The sequence below is a fragment of the Astatotilapia calliptera genome, chromosome 11 (assembly GCF_964374335.1).
Source record: "Astatotilapia calliptera chromosome 11, fAstCal68.1, whole genome shotgun sequence".
Taxonomy (NCBI): Eukaryota; Metazoa; Chordata; class Actinopteri; order Cichliformes; family Cichlidae; genus Astatotilapia; species Astatotilapia calliptera.
In genome coordinates, this window is record NC_137432.1 from 14,869,117 (window position 1) to 14,896,850 (window position 27,734).

The window sequence follows — 27,734 nt, forward strand, 5'->3', positions numbered from 1 at the left end:
CAGTCAGGCTGTGTTTGCAATTGTGACTTAGATGAAGATTAGACCACATTTTATGAGCACTGAATGCAGAAATTCTGTTAATGCCAAACCTTCACAAAAGGCTTTAAATTTGGTGTGTATCATTTACACCGGAAGACCAAGGGAAGGCTTTACAGTTGGTTGTGTTTTTATTGAGTTACAGCAGACTGTAAGTAGAAAATGAAAATACAAGCTGTATTTCATACTAGCAAAAAAGAAAAACAAAAACAAAATTACAGTATCCCAGATACATAACTGAAAGTGAAACTAAAGCAGTAGCAGCAGCAACAGACATTCAGCCAGCACACAGCCATACACCTGCTGTTAAACCGAGGGTTAACTGAACTTTCTTTGACTGCACAAATATTTAATATTTATTATTAAATATTTATTTCTTTTAATCATTCTTGAAAATGAGTACGAAAAAAAAAAGTTGAAGTACATGCAAGTATTTCATGACAGCTTTGGGTGCTGTGACATTCCAAATGTCTGTCTGTACAGAAATCAGCTGAACCCGATCTGGCTTTGATCAGAAGAACCTACGTAATCACCAGCGGTGTGCTCACAGATCGCAGCTGAGCAAAGTGGATACCTGACACGGCTCAAGTAAAGGAGCTTTGATTATTGTGTGCCATGCATTAAAAGGTTTTTCAAAAATATGCTTTTGGCGTTTTCAGGCAAGTTTTTAAAAACACTGGACCGCTAAGCTGAAATCCTCAGCCCGGCTGTGCTCTGCCCACTTCTGAGGCCGACGGGAAACGTCTGATAAGAGAGCTGAAAAGGCAGCACGGTGCGATCGAACAGACACTCCGCCCTCCGCTCGGTGGAGTTAATCAGGAACGTGAACATTCTGTACTGTTTCAGTGTCTTGGATATGCCTCGGGTTCTGACGCAGGAGCGAGCCGATGAGGAAAGATAACAGAGTTTAGGATGTACGGAGCGTTCATGCATCCACCCTAATGCGGTTAGTCTTGGTCTGTGGCTGTTTGTGTTCATTCTCTGGTCTCTCAGCGGTGAAGCTGTAGCTGTGTTCAGTTTGCCCAAAAGAAAAAACAAAAAGATACCATCACTCCTTCTACTTCCTTTGCTCTGACACTTCTGAGTGATTTCCATCTTCTCTACTGTAATTCTACAGAGGGCGAGTTAAGGTGCAGAAGACAAGCAAAAAGTTACAAAAAAGTTCCTAACAGTTTTCATTCAGGCGGTCATGACAATATCTATCACTACCACAGGGAAATATGCAAGTGCCATCAAAGTCTACTCATAATGAGTAGTGATTTTCAAAAAATACGTCTGATCTTCAGCAAATGACAGACTATATCATACAGTTTGATCTCAAAGAACAAAACCAAACCGAACATTCCAGGTTTTTGGGACAACAGTCAGCCTTTTTCTTTAAAAAAAACAAAAAAAACAAAAAACGTTTTCTCAGGAAAACTGTACAAACTCTAGTAATACAGAAAATATTTACAGGGCTCTTTTTTTTCTTAAAAAACAAAAAACAAAGAGAGCGAGCACTGTAGTAAGAGCAATGCATCAAGTCCAGCTTTGGCACTCCTCTAAATGTCAGGGTCTACGCTTCCATCAAGTGCTTTAATGGTGCAACTCCACAGTCCCCCAGGATGTTGGGATGACATCACAGGCAGACAATGACATCACTGCTTCCATGTTTGGCCATCTCAGGTCGTCGGTGACTCAGCAGTCAGTGATGTACTGTACAGAACCAGAGACAAAGCCTGAATCAATACTTGTGTTACAGTTCTTCCTTTCGTGTTCAAATTAAATGTGTTTCATCTGCTTCCCCAGATTAGAATTCAATATTTTTATGACAGTTTGCTGTTGTGGACATACAGTAGAAACAGAAATCTATTGTCATCTGCTCCCTTTGCTCTGCCTTCTTGTGACTGTAATGATTTGTGTGTGAACATGTAGTCCATCTCCATGCTAATTGATGGTGTCTGCTATCTTTGTGAAGGACCAATCAGAGGTAATTGCACACTAATAACTTCCTGGATAGCCGGAGGCTGCAGCTGTGGCATCTTAAAAAAGGAGCAGTTCACCATTTATTTAAGCCAAGCTTCACTTGGCATGAATAAATCTCTTAGCACGATCCATGTTTCCTATAGGATGGTTGCAGAGGACTGGAACATATCCCAGCATGAGTGAGAGGCAGCGAGACACCATGAAACCTTTGTGGCAGACTTTGAAGGTGCAATGCTTTCACACATCAGTCTTCTGTTTTTACTGCAACAGATTTAAGCTCACACTGCTAACAAATAAAAAGGGCTGTTTCACCCAGTTCAACTCACCATCAACCAGTGACCCTCCCCGGTTGCTCCAAGGTCAGAATGTCCGTGTCAGTTGGCAACCTTTGTCTTTCCGCTCCTCCTTCACCATCCTCCCCCACAGCCAAGGTCACCTTTACCCACCTGGCAAGAAACCAGACTGAAAGTTTGAACACAAACAGACTGCTTCTGGGAACTGGAAATAAAGAAAAGACTTTCTCTTTAAGCTTTGCACTGATGTTTCTAAGAAATGCAGCATAAACCCTTCATGAAAATCAGTAGCTCGGCACCCACAGCTTAGAGTGTCCATATGATGCGGTACTTCTGGACTGCTCTTGGAAAGGTATCTTAAAATAACTCCTCAGATAGGAGTTTAAAATAAATACATAAATAAAAATCAAATATTGGCAGCAAGTTTCTTCTTTTTTTTTTTTGTTCTGCCTAACATGACTCTGACAATAGAAGATAAAAGACTTTCTTTGCCTCTTCTTCACTCACCTTCCTTTTTCAGTGGCATTTGAGCTGTTCTGGTCCGGCCTGGTCCGGCTCAGGTCGGTCACACCATCTGCCAGTCTGTCTGTCAACCGCTGGACTTTGTCCTGCTCTGGCTGTTTGGACTGTTCTGGAGTAGATACTTTCTCAACAGCCTTGTCCACTGAACACAGAGATGTAGAATTTGGAAAATGAGCAAAAGCACCACCAAAACAAGCCAAAGAGTTTCAGACTCTACAAAAAAGTAAAGAAAAGAAAAAAAATGACACTACTCTATGTTCTCCTCCAAAACTTACCTTTTACAGCCTTGATTTCCAAGGAAATGCACTTGTTCTTCTCAGAACTCTGACCGTTCTGTTCCTGGCTTGCTTTCTGCTTCTCTGCAACGCCTTGGAAACCTTCCATCCAGTCGAGAGCTTCGCCGTTCTTCAGTGCAGAGCGGTGGTCCTTGAACCAGCGTACAATGTCAGTGCGTCCAAGACTTGTTTGCACCTCCAGCTGACTGTACTCCTCAGGAGATGGCCACTGGGTCCGGCAAAACGTCTGTCATGGCAAGCAACAAAGATATACGTGGAATTCAAAAATTACAAAGCAAAAACAACATGTTTTATTGGGCCTCTGTGCTCTTGCTTCAAGTTAAACAATTAGCAACTAAATAACTTGTCATACAAATATTAACAATTGGCTTATGGATTATTAAAATCTGGAATGCAGTGTTATACATTAAATGACATGTAAAAATTTGTAAAGAGCACCAATAACCAACCAAAACTAACTACAAAAGCCAACTTAAAAATGCTCACCTGAAAGGAACACGTAAATATATTTTATGTACTTTATAACATTATCCAAAATAAAGCGTTCAAAATGACAATGTATTTGTTCCACCCTGGATAACACATGCAGTGCTGGCACACAGGAAATGATGTCAATATCAATCACAGTATGTCCTTTGCCGATTAGTCACATGACCTTTTCCAGCAGAAAAAGGCAGCAGCCTTGACAAGCAGCGGTGAAATCAGCGGGTTACATGTGCAAGGAGCTCTTTTGTAGACGCAGTATTACTTCTTACACTCCTCACCTCCTCTACAGGACATCACCACTTGGATGACAGTCAATCAGCTCAGTATCAGTGGCAATAAAAGTAAAGTTATTCTTATCAAAAGATCAAAAAGCCTCACTTTCCAGAATAAAACCTTTTGTAATCTCTAGTGGATGATTGTCACTCTAATCCCACATGAGTAACGTCTCGTGCTCAGCTTACTTCCACCTTTGTAACATTTCTAGACTTCGCCCTTTTCTTTCTTTCTCAACACAGCATACAAGCCTTGGTTCATAGTCCAGTCACCTCATTTGGATTATTCTAACTGCATTCTTTCTGAGGAGTTCTTTTCTGGGACACCAATTGGCTCCAGATGGTAGAGATCTCTGCAACAAGTCTACGGACCATATTACGTCCACCCAGCTCACTCGCTCCCCATTTCTTGGAACTTGTTACGATAGCACCTTCGTCAGCTTGACTCCTTGACAGAGTTCAAATATCAGCTGAAATCCCATTTGGTTCATTTACATATGATCCTGTTTTAGATGTTCTATGTTTAATATTTTTGTTATCCTGACCTTTCAATACTGTTCTTGTTGCTTTGTGTTGAAAGGTGCCCACAAATAAAATTTATTATCATTTATTTTTATTATTGCAACTGCCAGCATTTACAGCAGGCATGTGCAGTGTGTGTTAATGGTTATGCAACATGTTATTAGGTGTTTTCATGTGGAAGATAATATGTGAACAAAGTGCTAAAAATATACGCATGTTATGTGTGAAAATTTTTCTGTTCCAAATTTGCAGAGTACCGTACGTGAAACTCATCTACGGTATTATCTTGCTGTGTGTTACAGAGTCAATCATGTAGATTTTTTCTATATGATAACCGTCCACAATGTTTCACTTCTTTAACATCTCACCAACTAACTTAAAATACCTTTTCCTAAAATTAGGTTTACATTAGTTCATGTTTATACTCTGTTGCATATTCTAACACTCTGCTATGTAATCAGCATAAATGGAAATGTGTCTTTATCAACTCTTACCTCCCTGAGGAGGGCGAGGGAGCGGCTGCTGATGGGAGCTGGGCTCGTGGAGGCTGACAGGATGGGAGGATGTGGAGAAGAGGAGCAGGATGACGTGAGGATGGGAGGCGATGCAGATGAGGGTTGGGTCGGAGGCCGAGGGGAGGAAGCGGCAAGCACAGGGGGGGAGGAAGACGAGGAGGAGGAAAGGACAGGCGGATGCGGAGAGGAGCGGAGAGGCTTCCCGTCCTGCTCTCGATGAGAAGCCCCATTAAGCAGCGCACCCGGCCGCTCTATTCTGTCCTCCGTGTTCTTAGCAGCCATTGTGAGTAAAGTCTTCTCCATGTTGTCCCTCAGTGCCCTGCGCTCCGAAAACCAGCAGTCAACCTCTGTCTTGGACAGCCTGGTCTCCTGGGCCAGCTGATCTGCAGGAGAACAATAGGAGTTCAATAGCTCACAGTTTTATTTATTTAAGTTCTTTTTTTTTTTTTTAAACCTTGGAATTTGGTCTGTCTCTGGGGGTCTTAAAAAATGGCCTCATTAAAAATATTCCTGCTATTCCTGCCAACCAGGCACCCACCAGGGACGAGCCCGTAGCTCCTCTGGGGCGGAAGGGAATTAAGTCGCATGCTGTGAACTAGTAAAGACTGAAGAAAATATTACTTTTTTCTTAAAGAAATTTTAACATTTACATCCTAAATTTAGGACCATGATATAGAACATAACTAACTAGTTGGCTAATACCACTTCACTTTTTAACGAGTACATTAAAAGTTCTGTAATTCACAACATTTTGACTGACACAGAGCGCTCTGTGCATAATTAACTCCTGATCTCCAAGGCGACTGTCCTATGTCTCTGATCTGCACACATCAAAAAATGTGGAGTCAGATGGTTTAACCACCAAGAAATAAAAGAAAAATTACATTCATTACATGACATCAGTTTCTCAGCAAATTTAGAAAGTTTGCAGATAACTTCTTTGGCTGAAGCCTTCAGTGCTCAAATGTTTCTGTCTACTGCAAGATCTGTGATGTGCGGGGGCTGGCCTGGTGTCTTGCTGTGGTGGGAAGGTTGAAGGTCATTTCCTGGCACTGGCCAGAGCGGGTTCGGTGCTGGATGGGGGATGGATCCACCCCAAGGATGGCATCCAATGGGTTCTGCCAGGTTAGCTTTGGACTGGGTGACCTGCAGCTGGTAGACGTATGGAAAAGCATTTTTCTTTTCAGGCCCTATCTAAGAGCTGCGGCTCTCTACCTTGGGTGGTATGGGTTGTTGTGGGACGTGGATCTATAGGGGCCTCTTTTTCTTTCCCGTGGTCTGCCCCCCTCAGTCACGGTGGAGATCAGGTGGGTACCTTGTGGGGCTGGGTCATATTGTGCCACCGCGGTTATGTCCCAGCACCCTGGTTGTGCTGGCTGGTGTCCTTCCTTTACTGGGCTCTGTGTCTGTTCACTTTCCCTCGGCTCATTTTTCTCACTTTTCCTGGGTGGAAATGGGACATGTTATCTGGCCTTTGCTGCGCTCAACAGGGGCACCAAACCGTGGTGGAGAGCTTCCTGCATGTTTCTAGCTCACCACACCAACATGCCAATATCAACTATGGACTAATTTTCACTGTTGATTTTGACCACTTGGTCAGGTCCTCATCACCACTTTCAGTTGAAATATTTAAACTCTGGTGACCTTGATCTTCATAACATAAATCCCTACTCCACCCATTAATGTTTCTTCTTGTTTCTTCATCTCTGCTTGAAAGTTTTGTTCCTGGGTTTCACTGATTTGTCATGAAAGATGCTAGCTAACTAAAATGTAGGTTAATCTTTCAACAAAGCCTGGTGAAGCTCAAAAAGGCCTAATGAGGTATCAGAAGAACACAAGTTGACAGGACAGATGTCTCCACCTGTAGCTGGTGTTACATATAACATGACAGTTTTATATTCATGAGCAGGACACTTGCCAACACTTTCCTGAAGAAACGCGTTTGTATCATTTTGCTACATCCAGCTTTTCTGTGCAACCACTGGAGTTCATCATTACAAACTAGGGGTGTTGCAAGGCAGTGGGCTTTCTGGGCTTGGGCTTATTGTGATATACGTCACTGATGTTTGTGCAGTACTGCCCGGCAAAATTTAAACGACAAGGCTAATGTAAAACACTCCAACTTGACCCACAGCCTTGTTTTTTATTTTTTAAATACTTTTCCCTATCATGCACACAGCTATTCCCCCCTGTGAGAGAGACTTTGCTGCAGGCTTTACCTAGCTCTGCCTCTGTTGGAGAGCTACTTTTCTGGAAACTCTCCTCCAGCGCCTTCAGCTGCTCCGACGACTTCCCCTTCACCCTCTCTAACAGTGGAAACTGGCTGGGGACCGCTTTCTTTATTGGGGCATCTTTAGGAAGTGGTGTTACCTCTGCTTTGACCAGCACAGGTGGAGGAGGAACACCTTCAAGTACGACAGAAAGAAATATTTACGGACCAAAACATGCTAGGATATTCTTCTAACACAACACATGTGAGTATTATTTCTGGATGATACAGCACAATGCCTAGAAACGATCCTTAAAGGCCAGCTTTAGAGTATAATTTTCTAATTATGGTGATGTAGCCATTGAAATCCACCTTTTAGTACTAAATGTACTTGTTGCACATAGAGAAAAATGTAGTTCTCTTGCCAAAAAGAGGCAGTTTGTAATGACTTGTCCGTTAGCAGATTAGTATCCAGTCTTCAAAGATATCATTTTCAAATTCTGTAGAATATTAGATAATAACAGAAACTCAAACTAATTTAATTTAGGTGAAAATCAGGTCACAGTCACACCAAATGCGAAAAATGAAATCAGACACTGCAAAATAAAGATAAAATCTTGTAATTTTTTATTGCTTATAAAGATAATAAAATACACTATTTTAGTAGGCAATGCTTCAAGCTCATGACGGGTCATATGAATTAGGAAAAAGAATTAGTTTCCACTGGATCATCTCCAAACTTTAAAGCAATGTATTAGTCACTGGAGGACATAAGCACTCTGTTTGAGCTCTTTAAAACATCCCCCCTGTACAATATTCTGACTTCACAATGAATGAAAAAGATTAAAATACTACACTAAATTTAAATGTTGACATGAGCACAAATAATCTATGAAAACAATACAGAGGTCAATATTAGGGATTCCCAAAAAACAGACTGACGTCAGTATGTTGTAATAAAAACATCATAAAACACAAGTTTTAGTATAGCACTTGCCCTTCAGTGCTCTTGTTTTTCACATGTTTCCTTATTGCAGCACTAAATACGTCACATACCTTTGAGATTGAGGAGTCTTTGCTCACTGAACCACTTCTTTATCTCTCCTCTGGATAACCCGGTGGTCTCTATCAGCCTGTAAATCTACCACATGACAAGATACATCAAAGTAATAACTACAGTAATTTTCCCCTCAACTGCATGTTTGGAAATGGACATGTACACAGCAGGGATATGGGATATGGAAAGACCAAAGAGGACTACCTCTTCCCCACATCCATGAATCTTCCCAGAAAAGATTCATGGTTGTAGTGAAGGAGGACATGGAGGGTTAGTGTGACTGATCAGGATGCTATGGATAAGTCAGATAGATCCACTGTGGCAACAACTAAAAGGAGCAGCCAAAAGAAGAAGAAAAAAACAAAAAACAAAAGAACCACCTGGGTGTTTGGGGAAAAAACAACAACTAGAAAATACAAGCAGTGATACCTATCACGGTAGCACAAAAAACTTTTCTCACTCGCTTATTCTTACCTCATCTTCCTCAGGGAAAGGGCACTGTGTGTAGCTGGACCTCAGCACAGACAGCTGCTCTGATGTTTTATTGGGGTCAACGGTGAAACTCAGCACTTTAGATGATGCCAGCTTGGATGTGGCCATCGGGGCAAAGATGGTCTGAATGATGGAGGGCCGTTTACTCTCTGTAGCAACCGAAGGAGAGGCTAAGGGTCGTTTGAGCGACTGCGCCACCTGCAGTAATCATGAAAGAACATTTTCCATGCTCAAAGCTAAGGCAAGTTAAAACAGTTTGGTCAAAGGCAAACTTTACCCCTCCCCTGCTTCTGCTGCCTTAAAGACTGCCATTTTCCACCTAGAGTTTTGTACCTGGTTAGCCACTGTGAGTGCCAGTGGTGCACAAGTAACAGTAGAGCCATTGGCTACAGGAGTCAGCACAAGGCTGGTCTGTCCCAGGAGCTGACAGGGCAGGGACTGCAGGACAGAGGCTGCTGGCTGCATGGGTTTGGAGGGCGTGCTTGAGGTGGACTGGTTGGTAGATGATTGGGAGTTGAGCTGAGGAGTAACCACGGTGAAAGTCTGAGGCACGGAGGATATTGTACCATTGAACATTTTCTTCCTCGCTTCTTCCACCTGTCATTGAAAAACAGACATGTTATACATGTCCCACAACCTGATTGGTACATTTAGTGACTGTAAATTAAATACAGTTATTATTTATATTACTATGTTTTGTTTTTATGTTTATTGTGAAAAACCGGGACAAAAATAAACACAATTCTCCTACCTCCTCAGGTGACCAGCTGATACCCTGTTTGAGCCGCTGTGTGGTGAACCAGACTTTGATCTGCTCCTCTGGATGTTTTGATGCTGCGGTGAGCCACGAGAGCTCAGCCTGTGTTGGGTAGGGGAACTTGTTGAAGGACGAGATCAGCGTCAGGTTGTCGTCCAATGTGGGGTTGTATTTGGTTGTGTTGAGGGGCACTGCAATCTTCGGCACCTAAAAAAAAGAAAGAAAAAAAAAAAGTGCAATGCAACAATGAGATGCCCTCCTAAGAGTAAGCACTTGGTGACAGTGGGAAGGAAAAAAAAAAAACTCTATTTTAACAGGAAGAAACCTGCAGAAAACTTAATTCGCCATGTAAGCTATTCTGCTTTTATAGACTGCAGATGAAGATCGTGTTTTTTTGCATGCAATGATAAACTGCACAAAATAAACACTTATCCAAATATCACAAAACTAACTGGGTTATTGAGTGCATGGTTGTAACAAAGCATTAACAGCAAAATCTTCCAACTTTTGTATGGTTCTAGCGATATCGCTCTAACTACTATCTACTAAATATGAAGCTAAGCCCAAGAATTAGAGTTAGCATAGTTAGCATAAATTCTTCAGGAGAAAAAGCTAGCCAGGCTACTAAGCTAACTAATAATTATGTTACATCTTGTATAATTTAAAACAATGACTTTATTTTAAAAAATTGCTTCAAAATAAAGGTTTTAAATGTGAACAGAATGAAGTTAGTTGTTTCCACTCATGTCCAGGTAAGCTAAGCTAATTCCTGCTTACTGTTCCTCCACTTTTTCCTACCTGGGTATAGTTTAGAGGCCGCTGCAGGGAAGGCATGATGTGAGAAAGGCCGTCTGCTTTAAGGAGAGTCGACTCCGGGATGATGACCGTACCATTCACATTGACAGCTGTGATTGGTTTCTTGGTGAGATCCGCAGTTATTTTTCCCAACTGGGAGTCTGTCCGTTTGTTATCCGATGTCATTATTTTTGGTTTACCGATTTTGACTGTGGTGGGTTTGCTCAGAGGCACAGTGCCGAGTTCGTCCCCTTTGCCGGAAATGGCACCAGAAGTGTTGTAAATGACAGCGTTGTTGCTGCACCCCTCTATCGTCTGTTCTAAGATTGTCTGGTTGTTCATTTTTATACGTTTAAATTTAAAGTTGCTCTCCCCTGGGTGGCACCTCTCGTTGTGTTCCGTCAGGGTGTCAAACTTTTTTGTGTTGAAGTTACAGACAGCACACAGGTACAGGGGGTTAAGGATGACATTTGGGTGGTTTGCGTCTACGTGTTCTTTGAAAGTATTTAAATTCTGGGTAGAAAAGGGGCAGTATTTGCACTCATATCCCCCCTGCTGTCTGCGCTGAGGCTTAGAAACGTCTGGTGGCTCAGCTGCTGGTTTGTCAGGAGCCAAAGGAGGGTCAGAGGCCTTTTCCATTACATCCAAGTCCATGGATTGCTCGGGTTGTGTTGAACTGCTATCCATAGGCACCCCTTGGGTATGGTTCTCTGTTGTTGTCTGGCAGGAGAAGGTACAACAGAATTACATTTTTAAATCTGGATATATCAATTTATCATCTGAATCATGCCCACTGAACTCCAAACAAATCTAATTCTTCCTCCCAACAATTATTCAAATATGGATTACTAAAAGTAATTCAACTAAGTACACCATTAAAAAATAAATAAATAAAACAATACTGAAAACCCACATGCTGTTGGCAGAGCCTACCTCCATGTTCTGAGAGTCCTCCACTTCATCATCCAGCTCCACCATTGTCTGCTCTGGTCGGATCATACAGGGAGTGGAGGCCTTACGTCGACTGGACATGTTGGTGGATGGGTTTGTCCCGGTGCTCGTGTTTGGCCAGGGATGCTATAAAGGAGGCTATGGCTGAAGTTCCAGGATGCAGGACTTGTATGCAAAGACCTTCTTAAGGTGCTGAAGTGCAGTCAGGAGGACTGCCTACTAGAAGAATACAGATATAGATCCCGAGGTAGCAAGCACCGGACAACTTGTGAGACTGGGATCAGAGTCCGAGGAACACTCACCCCCCCCAGAGTAAAATTATTGGCTGGAGAAAGGAGGAGGACAGTAGGCGGTGAAAGTCTGGCAGAGATGGGACTCCTGTAGTGTCATGTAGGCTGGGCTCACTGACAGTGTCAGCTCCAGTGCTGGCTGATCTCCTCGGACTGCATGATAGGATGCTACCTAGATGGCAGAAAGTAGAGAAAAAGCAGTGTATTTTTTATATATGTTTAAAAACATATATTTCCCTTTTCTTTGCATGTACTCTACTTCCTAAAACACATCTATGACACTATGATAACTTTAAAGACAAGGAAATCAAAGCTGAGCTAGAATGACATATTTGTATGCAGACAGCAGCATGTTACAGTTATATCAGCAAGGCATGTGTGGCCTAATGTGTCTACATAAGACGCAGGAATATATGAATAACATGAGTCATACCAGCTTTTCACAGGAATGATTTTAAAGAATTACACCAATAAATAAAATGTGTTGGGCTCTAAAATAAAATAAAATAAAATGTTTTTTCTATAATGTACAATATATGCAATGCACCACAAAGTAAGAACCATAAACATTCCCACAACATCAGTTCCCTTTAAACAGACACACACACAAAAAACCAACATGGGAAAGAAGAAACATGAATATTTTTGAGTTGGCACCAAACTGACCCATGTAGGGGTGCAGCACACCACTGTCCAAAGGAGGTAAAGCCAACTGCTGGGCAGTGAGCAAAAATGGCTCAAAGTAAAAAAGGTGGCTGATACATAAGCACAGCAGAAAGCTTACAGGTGGTCAGAGCAGTACAAAGCTGGCCCTCGAAAGACTGGGAAACAGAAAAAGTCCAACAGTGCTTTGGACTTTTCTGGCCAACTACCTTTTAGAAGCTAGGTGAAGTAAACTAGAAGAGCAAACAACACTATACACTGGAAGACTGATGCATAACTCTGTACTTCTTCATTTTAATTCATATACTGCCAAGTTCAACAACCGCTGGGAACTCAACATGCATGCTACATATTAAAAAAAAAAAACTCAAACAAAGAATCAGATGATCACCTATGAGCAAACATGGCAATGGTGGAGAGAAAGAGGACGTCTATTTATCAGGAAGATACCATTCAGAGGGGTGCAGCTGCAACTGGTATGGGGGTTAAGGGATCAAGGGATATTTAAATCCCACATTAAGTCTTGATGAATGAAATATTCAAGTTGAAATCCTTTACTTATAATTTTTTGAGCAGCATAATCATTTTTTCTTCTTTCAACTGCTTCCTTTTAAAGTTGCCACAGAGGATGAAAATCTTATTATTTCTGATCTGCATATTTGATTTGGCAAATATTTTGTACCTCATGCAACCCTCTAATTTACCAGCAGTACACTGGCTCGTGACCTCCTGTGGGTGGGTTGTCTATACTGCAATTTGGATTAATTATTCACTGATCAGACACATCTTCCTGTGCGTGGCTAATGAAAAATGAATATTGGCTCAAACAGCAATTCTCTGAAATGGCAACTGAATAAATACAAATATGTGACAAATTAAAAGAAAATCCGAGATACTATACATCAGCGGTCCCCAACCCCCGGGCCTCGGACCGGTACCGGTCCGTGAGAGTTGAGGCTCAGGTGTGAAATGTATGGTTTTCAGGGTTTTTAAATCGGTTTTCAGCGTTATTTTGTTATCGTTTTTATCGTTAACTCGGTTTTCCTGGGTCTTTTCACGTGTGTTATGAATAAATCTTCTTTTTTTTTGGTACCGGTACTAGTTTTATTTTGTTGCACTTAAAGGCCGGTCCGTGAAAATAATGTCGGGCGCAAAAAAGGTTGGAGACCGCTGTTATACATTACACCTGTGTTTTATTCCCTGCAACAGTCTCATTCGGTTCAAGGGCTCTCTGTCCATGGGGTTTGTAGCTCCCTGTGTTTAGTCTACAACAGAGCACAAACCTGGTCTTGTCAGGTGTTGTCCCAGCATCGATTCTGCCTCAAGACTCTGGACAGTTTGAGACCAGTGGACCCAAACAACGCCAGTATAATGCCATCCATAACAGCATGACTGGATCCCCTGACTAAAGGAGCTCACGAGTCCAGTTCTCCAATCTGTCACTCAAGCAACATTTATTTAAATCACACAAACCTGCTATTGTTACAGTCTGTCAGTTTCACTTGGCCTTCATAAGTGGCAGATATATTCAACTAGATGAGATGATTTTTATTTTAAGTTCCACAACAGTGCTCCAGTGTTGTCTATTTATGTAGAGTAAAACTTTTAATCATCACACTTTCATCACTGTGACTCGGCAACACGGCCGGTATGCAAATATATGCAGCTGACAGGTCTGCTGCTGTAAGACAAGTTGTCCTGAGAAATATTGACTAATCATTCATAAATCAGATTGTGCTGCCAAGCGTGAACAGAGTGAGAAACCAGAGATAAAGCAGCTTCTGATCCAAATCTTTTAAAGCTGCGAGCTTCTTTATTTGAGTTTTAGTGGAAATGAGAACTTCATAAAGTAGCAGCAGTTACAAAAAGCTGAAGGACTGAGAGAATAGGAAACTTTTCTTGGGTAATATTGTACTGAGTGGGAAGAGAGAGGAAAAAGAAAAGCTTATCTGACTGAAAAAGTCTATTGATATTCTGGAGGCCTCACGCTGAAGCTTCATACTCATATCCACATGAGTAAAAATCAAATGAGTCGATGCAGCAGCGGTGCTCTTCTATCAACCCGCATAAGCACAGAGGACGAGAAAACCTCTTCCAAATATGAATCCCACGTATACAACACCATTTAAATATTTCATACTTCTATTTACCCAGAAGCATCACATGGCAATTTAATCTGGACAGAAGAACGATAAGTAGTATGATTGTACGATGCAGGGCAGAGCAAGAGCAACAATGTGACTTCAGGGTAATCCATCAGCTGCAAATATTAGGCCTGAACTTCGATCATGCGAGAGTCTCACATACTTTTCCTGGATCTCTCCATCAGCTACACATTAATCAAAAGGCGCGATTCCCCTTCAACACGCCATCATTCGCAAGTCCACTCATTGTCCCGAGATATCTCATCCCCTCAAACGACCCACTGAGGCATCATTAAAATGCAGACTCATTACCATGGTGTCGCTATAGCAACTGTGGAGCTGTAGTCAAGTGGCTGCTACATCCTGACGGAGGCTGTATATACACACACACACCACCCAACTGTGTTTGGTGCTTTTAGAGACAAAAACTAAAATAAATTTCAGGCTCAGTGTTTTGACAGTCTGGGAATTTGCAATCCTGCTGGATCCATACACTGGCACATTTCTTGTATTTTTCTGAGCCATTGTGGAAGGTCAAGGTACAGTCAGTGGGAAGGAAAAAAAAAGAAAAAAGAAAACCCACTTTCCAGAATATTGACTTCAAGGCATGAGCAGCACTTTGAAGAGAGTTCTCAGTCTTTTCACCATCCAAAAGCAAAGTAAGCAAACTTACAGTATGGCAGACAGTCTTTACACTACTATGTAAATATGGAGCTATTGTATGCCATGTTATTTCTGGCCATTTAACAAAGAGAAATACTATGGCTGAGCTCATTTAACAAAACGGATATAAAAATACTGCAGTTCTGTTTTTGGCTCAGTTTAAAACCTCCTTGGGATGCTTTTTATGTGGGAAAAAAAACAAAACCCATTTGAGCCCTCAAGAGCACCACTTACCATCAGTGTCTCTCACTGGCCTTGCCCAAAATCCAGCACTGTAGCACACATCTGGTAGGGCAGAATGGGAGATGCATCTGTCAGCTGCATCTGAAGAGCCACTTCATATGACCCACTGAACCAGTGCCGCCTCACCGGCCTTGAATGCATTTTTTGGATTTCTGCAGTTACAGTGGGGCAAAAAAGTATTTAGTCAGCCACCGATTGTGCAAGTTCCCCACTTAAAATGATGACAGAGGTCAGTAATTTGCACCAGAGGTACACTTCAACTGTGAGAGACAGAATGTGAAAAAAAAAAAAATCCATGAATCCACATGGTAGGATTTGTAAAGAATTTATTCGTAAATTAGGGTAGAAAATAAGTATTTGGTCACCTCAAACAAGGAAAATCTCTGGCTCTCACAGACCTGTAACGTCTTCTGTAAGAAGCTTTTCTGTCCCCCACTCGTTACCTGTATGAATGGCACCTGTTTGAACTCATCATCTGTATAAAAGACACCTGTCCACAGCCTCAAACAGTCAGACTCCAAACTCCGCCATGGCCAAGACCAAAGAGCTTTTGAAGGACACCAGGAAAAGTATTGTAGACCTGCACCAGACTGGGAAGAGTGAATCTACAATAGGCAAGCAGCTTGGTGTGAAAAAAATCAACTGTGGGAGCAATCATCAGAAAATGGAAGACATACAAGACCACTGATAATCTCCCTCGATCTGGGGCTCCACGCAAGATCTCATCCCGTGGGGTCAAAATGATCATGAGAACGGTGAGCAAAGATCCCAGAACCACACGGGGGGACCTGGTGAATGACCTGCAGAGAGCTGGGACCAAAGTAACAAAGGTCAGCATCAGTAACACACTACAACGGCAGGGAATCAAATCCCGCAGTGCCAGACGTGTTCCGCTGCTGAAGCCAGTGCATGTCCAGGCCCGTCTGAAGTTTGCCAGAGATCACATGGATGATACAGCAGAGGATTGGGAGAATGTCATGTGGTCAGATGAAACCAAAGTAGAACTTTTTGGTATAAACTCAACTCGTCGTGTTTGGAGGAAGAAGAATACTGAGTTGCATCCCAAGAACACCATACCTACTGTGAAGCATGGGGGTGGAAACATCATGCTATGGGGCTGTTTTTCTGCCAAGGGGACAGGACGACTGATCCGTGTTAAGGACAGAATGAATGGGGCCATGTATCGTGAGATTTTGAGCCAAAACCTCCTTCCATCAGTGAGAACTTTGAAGATGAAACGAGGCTGGGTCTTCCAACATGACAATGATCCAAAACACACCGCCCGGGCAACAAAGGAGTGGCTCCGTAAGAAGCATTTGAAAGTCCTGGAGTGGCCTAGCCAGTCTCCAGACCTCAACCCCATAGAAAATCTGTGGCGGGAGTTGAAAGTCCGTGTTGCTCGGCGACAGCCCCAAAACATCACTGCTCTCGAGAAGATCTGCATGGAGGAATGGGCCAAAATACCAGCTACTGTGTGTGCAAACCTGGTAAAGACCTATAGTAAACGTTTGACCTCTGTTATTGCCAACAAAGGTTATGTTACAAAGTATTGAGTTGTATTTTTGTTATTGACCAAATACTTATTTTCCACCCTGATTTACGAATAAATTCTTTACAAATCCTACCATGTGGATTCATGGATTTTTTTTTCACATTCTGTCTCTCACAGTTGAAGTGTACCTCTGGTGCAAATTACTGACCTCTGTCATCATTTTAAGTGGGGGAACTTGCACAATCGGTGGCTGACTAAATACTTTTTTGCCCCACTGTAGGTGATTGAGGCACAACAGGGCAGAGGGAGCACTGAGCTTAACCCACACAAGCAGGGTGGATGCAAGTTAAACGCTTTCCTTTACGCAACATCTGTATTTGTATGCTATAGCAATTTCTACGCGCCTCAACAATGACTCAGTGCTTTCAACTCGCTGCTCCAAGCTTCTCAAAAATGTTCACCAAGTCACTGAATGACATCAGGAGGAGTTTGCTTCATAAGTCAGTACTACTGAGTCACCGGTTTTATTTAAAAAACAAAACAAAAACAAAAAACACGCCGAGAACAAGTTTGACTCAGACACTGCTCAGAATCTGATAGAAGTCCATCATATTACACAACATAAACACAGACCGCACTGCAGTCTGATTTGTTGCAGTCAAGTTAAACATGTGCGTGGACTGTCTCAAACAAAGAGAAAAGCCTGTGTAAATACTGGTGAACACTGAGGAAACACTGGCACAGACAGCCTCTTCCTCTCTCTACTCTGTCATTTTCAGCAGAGGAGGGAGGGGTTGCACTCCCGCTGGCTACTTGGGAGCCCCAAATCCAATGATGGAAAAGACAAGTACGATTAACAGCCACAGTGCTGAAAAACTGTCTAGGTTTATCTAGATACCTTAATAAACTTTTTAATGGATACTCTAAAGTCTCACGCATTTAAAAAAAAAAAAAGTATATGTATATATTATCAGGTGTCCTTGAAAAGAATATGAGGCCTTTCCAGAATGATTACTTGGCTCTAAACACCTCAGCTGCAGAGCTGAACGAAATGTGAACTAGTTGGCTGTCTGAGCTTTCGCCATGGCAACTTTCACTTCATACCAAATACCAAAAATGTTAATCACTCCGTACTCAAACTTGGCTACGGCCACAACCCAGGTGAAACCTTCAGTCTCCCACCTGTTTGTTAGTGTGTCTAACCTCATCAGCCAGTCAGCGTCTGTGTGCAGAGTGAGCTCCGAGCTGGAGTCACAAACTCCCGACTGTCTGGATGCTCATTAAACTTGTATGAATACTCAGCCTGGCAGCCCCCTTGCCTGCCTGCCTGGCTGCCGTCTGTCTGTCTGTACTTTCCCGTTGTCTAGCTGTCTGTCTGCTTGGTGCATTATATTAGTGGAGCAGTCTTTCTGAAGAAGCAACATTTTAATGCTGCCAGGCAGCGAATACATTTATCATCCCAGGCAGTAATCAGCGTAAGATACACACTGGCATACATACTGAGGAGGACACAGGGGAAATCAATACAAACCCTGCATACCACTGAGCCTGTCTAATGTATGAAGACAGACATCATGATTTAATATGACAGAAACATAACAGTGGTATAAGGCGGGACATCTATCCAAGCGGTAGCGAGAAGGAAACGACAGTGAGCAGATGAGTCACAGCAGCTCTCTCAACTCAACTCCTATTTCTGGACGTCATTAACATAATCTCAAAGTGGGGTAAAGGATAAAAGTGTCTCAGAGGCCGGACTTTTGGTCAAGCAGGGCAGCCTTCTGTCGCACAAAAACACCTATCAGGAGTATAAAGCCCACATGCCAGCTTGTCACTACCTATTAAACTGCTAATAATTCATAGCAATGCTTTATTTTTCTAGAAGTTAGCATTTTTTAATGGATAACTTAAAAAACTGCAATGAATCAAAGTTATAAAGCAAAAACTGATCAGGAGTCTTTTGCAAGACCACACTGGGTCTGAAATGTGAAATGGTTAGCGTTGACTCATTGCTCTATACAACCTGAACTAATATTGAGCTAAACAGCTGGTGGATTTCATTGTTAGCAGAGGAGCAAATACGACTGAGGAAATTGATGTTGTAACACATACATAGTACCAGAGTTTTCAGGCATCCAGTCACAAAGGCACATGAATGGCAACCTCTGCGGTTACCGCACTTGAAGCCATGCATGAAGTACAATCCAACCGGGCACACTGAAGCTCTAAAATAACAAGCAGAGGACAAGAAGGCGGCAGAGAAACCAAAAAACTGCAACTGCACCGACTATAAGAGTGACACGACTTTGCTGATACTTTAACACAGGGAAGAAAGAAAAAAAAAAAAAAAAAGACTCCATGGCTCAGTCACACATCTATCACTAAAACGTATTGCACGCACTGCTCTTTTGGCTTTGCTGTATGGGGCGTGCTCCTCTCTCCCCGTCTTGTTTTGAGAGTTTTCCCTCCTGACTGCTTGTTCCAAGAGTCAGCCACTGCAGTGAGGAGGACAATGCGTACGTCTCACTTGTGTGGTTGAGGAGAAGCACCGTCGCCATTAATACAACGTGTCCCAGTTGGGGCGTGTGTGTGCGTGTACATGTGGGGAGGGGAGAAGAGCAGAATTTCGGACCGTCGCAGAATTAATTTAAATCTCATCACGCGGCTCCTCTAGAGCAAAGCGAAGTACTGCACTGTGTTTGAGGGCTTGGTATGTTCTGCATAGCAACAGAGCAGTGCTACTTTTGCTGGGCTGGTATGAAGACTAATGATGAAAATGGTGATTCTGCCAAAAGGGAATGTGGCCCGTCCTATGCTTCTTAAATGGCATTTTATTGTTACATGTGCCATCTTGGAGTCGTGATTAAAATAGTGGTACAAGGACTACTTTTTTCAAATCTACCTGCCCTACTGTACTCTCTAAGCTACTAAAGTTGATGGGACTGAGCAGGAGTTTTCTTTACTAGAATAGATCAATTCACCAAATCCTGATATGACATCTCCAGGAAACTAGGCTCATCATCCCTGTGGTGACCTCATTACAAGTTCCCCATGCAGTACACAGGAAACGCCGTCCAGCAGGCTACACTGCATTTGATCATGAATCCAGTCCTCCATTTAATCTTGTTCACACATTAAAACTGCGCGAGCACACACACCTGTCTCTTCATTGAACACACACAAGAGCACCGTCTCTCACACACACAAAAGGGCAGGCTATAAAAATATCCAAGTGTCACCCACTCTGCACCGATGGTTGTGTTACTATGGTAACACTGTAACCAACAGAAAATGTGCGTGAGTGTGTGCTTGCATCCAAGAGCAGAGATGCTGCAGAGGTCAATCAGTGTCACGACAGCTGCGATGTGAATAATCCAACTCAATGTTGATTTTTTTTTTTTTTTTTTTTTTTTAAAAGAGTTTCGTCTTTGGGGAAAAAAAAAGGGGGGGGGGGCGCTAGATCCTAAAAAATAAATATATTTGTATGGCATTGGATCCCACATTACTGGACTCTTATGGGATGCATCTTAAACATATGAGTCACACTATGGTGGGCTATCTTAGATTTTGTGTTGCCTGAAGTGTGACAGAAACTGACTTGTAGCCAACACTATTGTGCAACACGTACACAGTCACAACTTACATGTGGGCAGCTATTGCCACTAGGATTTACTTGGGACCCTAGTCCAGGGGACAGTACCTGAGGCCTGCTAAGCTAGTGTAATGTGTGGCAAGGAGACACTTGAATAATGTAAATTCCACTATCATCATATTTGCCATTAGCTAACTTTACTAGCAGAGCAGCCTGGTGCTTAAGCTTTGCTGACATGACCGAGACGTATGCGTACAGCTGCGAGTCAGACTTGGGATACCAGCAGTTAACTGCAGGCTGAAAGAGTGTAGAAGCTAGTTACAGTATTTATATTTACTTCATAACCATCAGCTCAGTCTTAGGCATTGTTACACAAACAAACTTGGTCTCTGCCATTTCTAGAGTAACGTTTTACCTGTCATTTTATAGGACTGTTGTCATTATAACATATGTTATAACAATTGTGATGAACACTCGTTGATGAGGTTCCCCTGGCGACCCAAATGATGAGGGCCAAAATGTCATTGAGCACTCATTTGATACAGCAACTACAAGAAGTAAGGAATTGATAGCACATGTGGTGTTGGGTAACCACAAATGGGAAAAAAAAAAAGTTTAAAAATATATCTCTCATTAACATTTTTTTTTGTTTAGGCGAATTGGTTCTGTGTTCCTCTTTGCACACTACTCATCCACTGCAACCACACCCACCCCAGCTGTGCACTCTTTTTTCACTCTCCCGTCAGATAAAACTCTTGTACTCCACACACTTTTAAAAGCTTAAACGACTTGCCAAACCTTACTATATTAGGCTTTTCCGATCCCTCCGGGAAGGGCAAAAATGTGATTATTCGGTTATATTTAGGGAACAAATTAAGTAGGGCAAAGGTCAAATCAGGTCAACAACAGAACATGAGAGGGATTTTTAAAGCTTTAGTCCAAAGTTTGCCCCAAGTGAAATTGCACTGTAGCGTAATGCGGTGTGATGTTTGCATATAGTATGTCCTCAATATGCAGAGGACACTCTGCCTCCACATTTCTCTAAACTACCTTGCAATGGAGTGTTTCGTGTTTGCCACGAGCCTCGGTGAGCAGTCAATGCTCTGTGCGGATGGATTTCCCACCTGTCAATCTCTGCCTTCCCTGCAGTGGGTGTGGCTTATGTTGTGAACGATCTCCAGCCTTTCCCCATTGGGCTCGGCTGTGCAGAAGGGGTGTGTCTGAGCGTTTCCACTGGTTGACGTGGTGCAGTGCAGAAAGCCTTTTAGCAAGCTCCCTCTTCTCCAAGCACCCTCTCCCTTTCCCTTAAACTTGAAATTCTTGAGGACACAGCCTAATGGTAGCAGGGAAGCCAGTGTGTACACATCCTCAGGCACAAATGGTCTACATGACTGTGTGCAGGAAGATAAAACCCAACTTTTTTTTTTGTTTAACTTCCATGTGGTGGTTGTTAAGTTCAGATTTCACCAGTGGATTTGTTCAGCACAACTTATTTTAAGTTTGACCCTGCGGCAGAAGCTGTGAGAAACAAGACCACTGGCTGATGGATGATGTACACAGGAGGGTAAAATCCTTACACAAGGAAAAAAAAGACTTATTTAAGCCTATTGGTGAATAGCAATGTGGCAATTAAGCAGTGAACACTTTAATAAAATACAATGATCCACTGCTTATAAAATGACTGACTGCAGATATTAATGGTGGGTTCCAGTGTACACAGTTTTCTCCCACACACACCCACCTATCTTGCAGTCTCAATGCTAGACTGTCTCTTGTTTCTCTCTCTCTCACACTGCTTAGACATTCTGGCTCTAGTGTCTCCTTTCTTTTCTTTGTCACCCCTTCTTTCTCTCCGTGTCACCAGTTTTCTCCTCGACACCCTTCATTCAGTTTGAATTTCCAGCATTGTAAACGTACATTCAGTTCCTTATCCGTGACCCGCCCCCTATTCGGCGATAAGATTTTCAAGAGAACGAGCGGGCGACACCATATCAAGTGATCCATTAAGAGATGGGGATTGCCTTAGTGGAAACGTAAAACTGTCAGCGGTTAAGAACGCTGCGACCTTTTGTGTGCTTTACCTGGAAATGTTTCTGCTGTGGGGGAATATTTCAAGGAATTCAACTAGGTCCTGAGCTGACGAATGGCAGCTCTTTTAAGCTGAAATATCGACCTGATGCTAACATGGAGAATTACTTTTACAGGTTAAAATGCGTGTGAGGCTCAAGTCTCCATTGGCTCCAGTTGTCCATCTGCATCACTTTCAGTACGGTAAGTGCTAACCAACGTCTTCTTGTGTACCAAGCTCAGACATCACAAGTCGTCTCTAATACAAGTGTTGATTTCTTGTTTTCCCTAAGTTGTCTCCTCACATCCTCCCTCTCAGCCCCACCTACAGGTGATGAGCTCATCTCTGTGGTTGCCTTAGTCACCTAACAACACGTCTGGGAAGCCGGCGGAAGCACAGCGGAGAGGAGGACCTGAACTGAGAAAACACTGGAACAAAGCACAGCGTAGATGCTGGTGATGTCAGTACTGTGCCAAGCTGAGCACGACAGGCCGTGATGACAGCAACAACCTCCATCCTCCAACCCGTGATGACTCATTCCAGTGTTTCACCAAGAGAATGGACAGCCATTATAGGACTCACAGTTTGATGTGGAAATGTGATGTGTGGTCAGGAAATGCATTCCCAATTAGTGTAAAAGAAAAAAAAAAAAAGTCTGTGTTAAAAACCCACGACAGGTCTGCTAGTCTCTAAAAAACAGCAGCCGTAGATTGTGGAATACAAGCGTGAGCTAAAGACAAACATAAAAATGTGTGACCATAAATTGATGCTTGTGCACTCACATGCAGTTTATATTATTTCTATCCGGATGCATAAACCTGGAGGGAAAAAAAAACAAAAAAAAACAAGCAACGTGGGTTGATGGTTCACTGTTAACATACGGCTGTAAAAAAATAAAAATAAAAAATCAAGCAGACGCCCATCGAGCTACTAAGCGTACATTATGGCAATGACCCCTTTTAACACAAATTTCCCATCATTACACCCTCCAAACTGTCACTGTAAATTGAACAGGCTCTGATGTTATCGTGCTTCAGATTATTGTTTGAGTTAAACAAACTACAACAATCTGCCCGGGGTTAATGTGGAAACCTGTTGCTTACTTCAAATGCTGACAACAGCAGAAAAGAAAGTATATTTTAAAAGTACACATTATATATAGTACTGTGTAAAAGTCTTGATTCACCACATTTGCTTCAGAGGATTTTTGTTTGTTAAGAGATTTAACACTGATCTATGAATTCCAGTAGGCATCCAACTCAAGATATATGAACTATTGTGTGCAAACATAACAGACGACTTATCAAATAACCAATTTTAATAGGTTTCTTTTGTTACTAGCAGCCTGTCACAAAAACATCATTCTGTCCTTTCTTTAGTTGAATTTACTTTTTTTTTAAAAATATGCCAAAGATAGAAGTCTGAGAGGTGCAAAATAACATTTTTGCACCAACAAGATGATTCCCAAAGAGCTATTAGCCAAAAACCTGCATGTCTCTCCATGGCGTGTAGTGTTCTGTTGGAGGATAAAAGAAGTGGCAGGCCTAACATCCAGGGCAGCAAATGTAATACGTAATGAAATGCACAGATGCATCTGACGCTTCAGTTGAGCCATCAACTGTTTACTAAAGTCTCATCAGGAATGGTCTTAGTGAAAGGGTGGCTGTCAAGCAACCATACTTAAGGAAGGGAAGGTATGACAAATTACACAAGAGCTGGACTGGGAAGAGAAAAGCAATCCAAAAACCAAGAACAGTTCAATCTGATCAAATATGTTATCTAATCCTAATGTCATTCTCTGCCTTCAAGGAAGCTTAGACCCCTAAGGGGGGAAAAAAAAAACAAAAAAAACCCTCAAGCTGCCTGTCCACTTTCATTTATCGGAAAAAAAAAAAAAAAAAAAAAAACACCATACAGAATTTCTCTATTACCGTACAAAAACAGAAACAACAACAAAAAAAACCCCCAAAACCCTGAACTGATAGCTTTCTGCTCCATATTAGCTTATTTGCACTCTGACAATCTCACAAGATTGCTAGCATGATTGGCACATACAACATCTGTGCCAATCCTGATGACTGTCAACAATGAGATATCACACGTCCTCTCTAAAAGTCACATTTGACGAGACTGCGCTCAATTCATTGTCAGAATACAAAAACAATGTTGAAAGATTAAAAGCTAGTTTGGTTGCAGCGTGTGTGTAATTTTTTATTTTTTTTTTATTTTAAATAAACAAAACATCAGCCTTGACTTTTCCCGCTGTTAACGCACCTTTTGGCTTTGCTTTGATTTGGAACAGCTTGTGTACAGGCTGTCGGGAGTGAATCAAACAGAAAGATCTTTTTGTTTTCATTCAGTTCCTCGGTTATAATTTGACACAATTCTTGATGCTCTGATTTTTTTTTTCCCCCTCGTTATTTGAATAACTGTGACAGACTGAGTCTTGTTCATTTTCCACCATCTGACTAGAGCAAACGAATAAAACGCCTCTAGGAACAAATAGAGCAGCTCACTTCCCAGCTGGATGTTTTGGCTGTGACATTCGAAGGGGTCACAGTACATTGAGAAAGACTGTTGAGGAAGCTAGGAAGGAGAGAATAAATAAAATCAGCTTTTAAACAAGAGCAGATTTGTTTTTATGCCAGTTCTTTAAAAACTATAGCAGCATAACGCTTTAATAAATAAACCCAATGATTGTCTGTTTGCTAAAATTCTCCACAGTGTTGTGATGGTGGACCGATGGCTGATGCATCGGACAAGGTAGGACACCGACATCTGTGCATTTCGCTAATCCCTAGAGCTATACCGAGAACACATCCCTTAAAAATAAATAAATAAAACTGTTTCTCACGGGATTAAACACATCTGCCAAACTGTAAAAACAAATCAGTAATGTTGTCCCATATACCTGACTTCAGATGGCAATAGGGATTTTACTGGCTTGTAACAGACTGTTTGTTGAGCAAATTTTCTGGTTTCTTATTAATTTTGGCAGCAACGCTCCCTACACCATTCTGCAATAAAGCAAATTACGATTAAAAAAAGAAAAGAGAAAAAAACGAAATGTGATTGTGTACTTCTAATCCAGAAAAGAAGGTATCCGCTCTGATTATTCAGCTACCAATGAAAACGATCCGGCTGTCATTCCAAATTACATAACATCTTCTCTGATTTTGGCAGATCACAAGTGGAAAACCACGCGAAGAACAAAAACACGAGCCAAATGTCTCTTCACACAGAAAGAGCAAGGGTGCGTGGCTTAGTGAGCGGAGCCCAAGTTTATACCCAGAGGAATTGCTGGTAACGCGGCTGACAGGAGGGTTAACTGCACTCTGATCAAAATCACTTACATCTTTAACACAAGAGGGTGGGAGGGGAGGAATCGCTGTTGATCAGAGAAAGCCTAGAAACACAAAACATCAGGTCATCGTAGAGCTGAGGGAACAGCGTGAAATGAACAACACATTTTAAAAATTTACACCAGACAGACAACTGCGGGAATGTTTTCTTTTTTAACCAACTAGTTTTTTCACTTGTAGGGAGTGACCATGCCGACTATACGTGCACTTTTAATTATTATAGACAGTATTTGCAGTGTGGCTTTATATTTAATCTGCGCACTGATAATCAAACCACAAGTGCCACTGGCAGTTGCTGCAGACTGCTGTAACTGAACGTCACCATTAATTTTCCTTATTACAAACACCTCGGTCTGTTATTTGGTAAATAAGAACATTTAACAGTCACCCACATTAATGATTTTTCCCATGTGCTGCATGGAAAATAATAATGATGACTGCCCACATGAATGAAGCGCTAACAGAGCCAACGGCACTGCATTTTACTGCATAGCTGGTAAAGAAATTTAGTGCCAGACTGAGGTATCACCCAACTCTCCTAAAGCACCTCAAATGTTCATAATGAGTATTTATCCAGTAATAAAGATGACAGAGCCAGATCTGTATGCACTGTTATGTGTAAAAATAAATAAACAACGATTAATATAGGAAACATCCTAAATGTATAACTGGGCAATGTGTTAACATTTGTGTTTGGGCATTGTCACCTCAGTGTGTACACGCAGGTTACTTCCAAAAACGTACTGGTGGACAGAGAGCACTGACCCCAGCTGAATGCTACAGAGGCTGCTCACAGTTTGGGCCACGGGCCTCATGACCAAACTTCATATTATTAATAAAAGAGAACCACGCCTGGCTTTTACAGCAGTTTCAGACCCACTGCAACAGCACTGCCTGCCTGCAGTAAGAACCGCGGTCTCGGGAGGGGAGGAGGCATCACCAGGGGTAACGTTACGCCTACATCGCAGAGACGCACGAATCAAAGTCTATAAACAACGTCGGACTCCAAAAGTTACACTCAAACCTCAGCACGCCTGAATGCGAGCTGGTGCACGCCGCTGGTAAGGAGTCCCAACGGTTGTTTCCTCTGGCCAGCCCGAAAACGTGACAGAGGGGCGCAGGGAGGAAAAAAAAAAAATACTCTCCCCAAATGTTCCCCCTCTCGCCATCGACGTAACAACATGTCGGCAAAGGACGGCCATGTTTTGCTGGTTATGTCGACACGGGGAGGAGGAAAAGTAGGCACGATGTTCCTCCCGTCTGCCTTCCCCCGCCACGGTCACACAACACACCGAACACACAACTTGAAACGCGGAGGAGGCGAAAACGTCCAATTAAGAAGTTGTCGGGAAACGTTGCGAGAGCACGCAGGTGGAAACGGCAGGGGCAGGCAAAGTTCACGCGGCCAGACAAGTTAAAATATTTATCCAGAGGCGCGTGGGTGTTTTGGGAACCACGCTAAGCCCGAACGAGCCGCGAGAGGGGCGCAAACAAACAACTACACGCAGTTTTAACTTGAGAGACTTTTCGAGGGGGGAGCCGTGGGGAGAAGGAGGGAGATGAGGGAGAGAAAAAAAACACGAAGAAGAGTTTCTCCATTTCTTACCTGCCCACCGTTTTGGCGCGACGCTCAGGTAGTGCGGTACAATCCCAGAGCCGCTGGAGAGCCGACAAACACGCCGAATCTGTTTCAAACACTCTCTCGGCGGCTCGATAACCGAGCAGACAACAGGCGACAGGAAAGAAAAAATTGGCGATCACAAGGAGGATCTACGCCAAAAGCCACATGATCGCCGACGTCAGAGTACGTATTTGCATGCCGTACCGAAGCGCCGGTGCCCGTCCACAGCGGGTCCATGGTGTTACGGCCGTGAAAAGTTTAACGGCAGGCCGGAGAAAGTGAAACAACTCTCCGGGAACACAACAGGAGTGCTAGTGTCTCCATGAAGCAGTCCCGCTGCTCCAAAAATGAATGAACCGAGTCTTCTTGCCGTCAAGTTTCCCCCCGTGCTGATGCCTGCCTCTCTGCTCGGAGCTAATTGAATATTT

At 42.6% G+C, this 27,734-nt stretch overlaps 1 protein-coding gene and 1 long non-coding RNA gene across 5 annotated transcripts; one reads left to right on the top strand and one right to left on the bottom strand.

The window, feature by feature from the left end:
- Nucleotides 1-148: 148 nt before the first annotated feature.
- On the bottom strand, nucleotides 149-27,734 carry zhx2a (zinc fingers and homeoboxes 2a). 4 transcript variants are annotated; one of them, XM_026183585.2, is made up of 14 exons: nucleotides 27,292-27,711; nucleotides 15,163-15,323; nucleotides 11,151-11,630; nucleotides 10,221-10,937; nucleotides 9,417-9,629; nucleotides 8,999-9,262; nucleotides 8,648-8,863; nucleotides 8,173-8,257; nucleotides 7,127-7,312; nucleotides 4,887-5,290; nucleotides 3,092-3,338; nucleotides 2,802-2,958; nucleotides 2,328-2,447; nucleotides 149-1,731 (listed from the first exon to the last, which is right to left on the bottom strand). In XM_026183585.2, exons 3-13 carry the CDS (start codon nucleotides 11,247-11,249, stop codon nucleotides 2,330-2,332), a joined length of 2,706 nt encoding a protein of 901 aa, XP_026039370.2. In that variant the 5' UTR covers nucleotides 11,250-11,630; nucleotides 15,163-15,323; nucleotides 27,292-27,711; the 3' UTR covers nucleotides 149-1,731; nucleotides 2,328-2,329. The 4 variants fall into 4 exon arrangements, with proteins under 4 accessions (XP_026039370.2, XP_026039368.2, XP_026039367.2 ...); XM_026183583.2 differs by lacking the exon at nucleotides 15,163-15,323 and adding an exon at nucleotides 25,677-25,729; XM_026183582.2 differs by lacking the exon at nucleotides 15,163-15,323 and having other exon boundaries at nucleotides 27,292-27,734.
- On the top strand, nucleotides 22,102-24,233 carry LOC145431762 (uncharacterized). Its single transcript, XR_013912058.1, has 2 exons — nucleotides 22,102-22,526; nucleotides 22,642-24,233. It is a non-coding gene; the product is annotated as an uncharacterized LOC145431762 (long non-coding RNA).

Bases quoted from the DNA above. Each gene is read 5' to 3' on its own strand.
- zhx2a (XM_026183582.2), bottom strand. From the start codon at position 11,249: ATGTCCAGTCGACGTAAGGCCTCCACTCCCTGTATGATCCGACCAGAG. The intron at 5,291-7,126 runs GTAAAGCCTGCA...GTTCTCCTGCAG, and splicing joins TCCAACAGAGGCAGAGCTAG to ATCAGCTGGCCCAGGAGACC. The intron at 2,448-2,801 runs GTGAGTGAAGAA...GTTTCTTGCCAG, and splicing joins AATGCCACTGAAAAAGGAAG to GTGGGTAAAGGTGACCTTGG.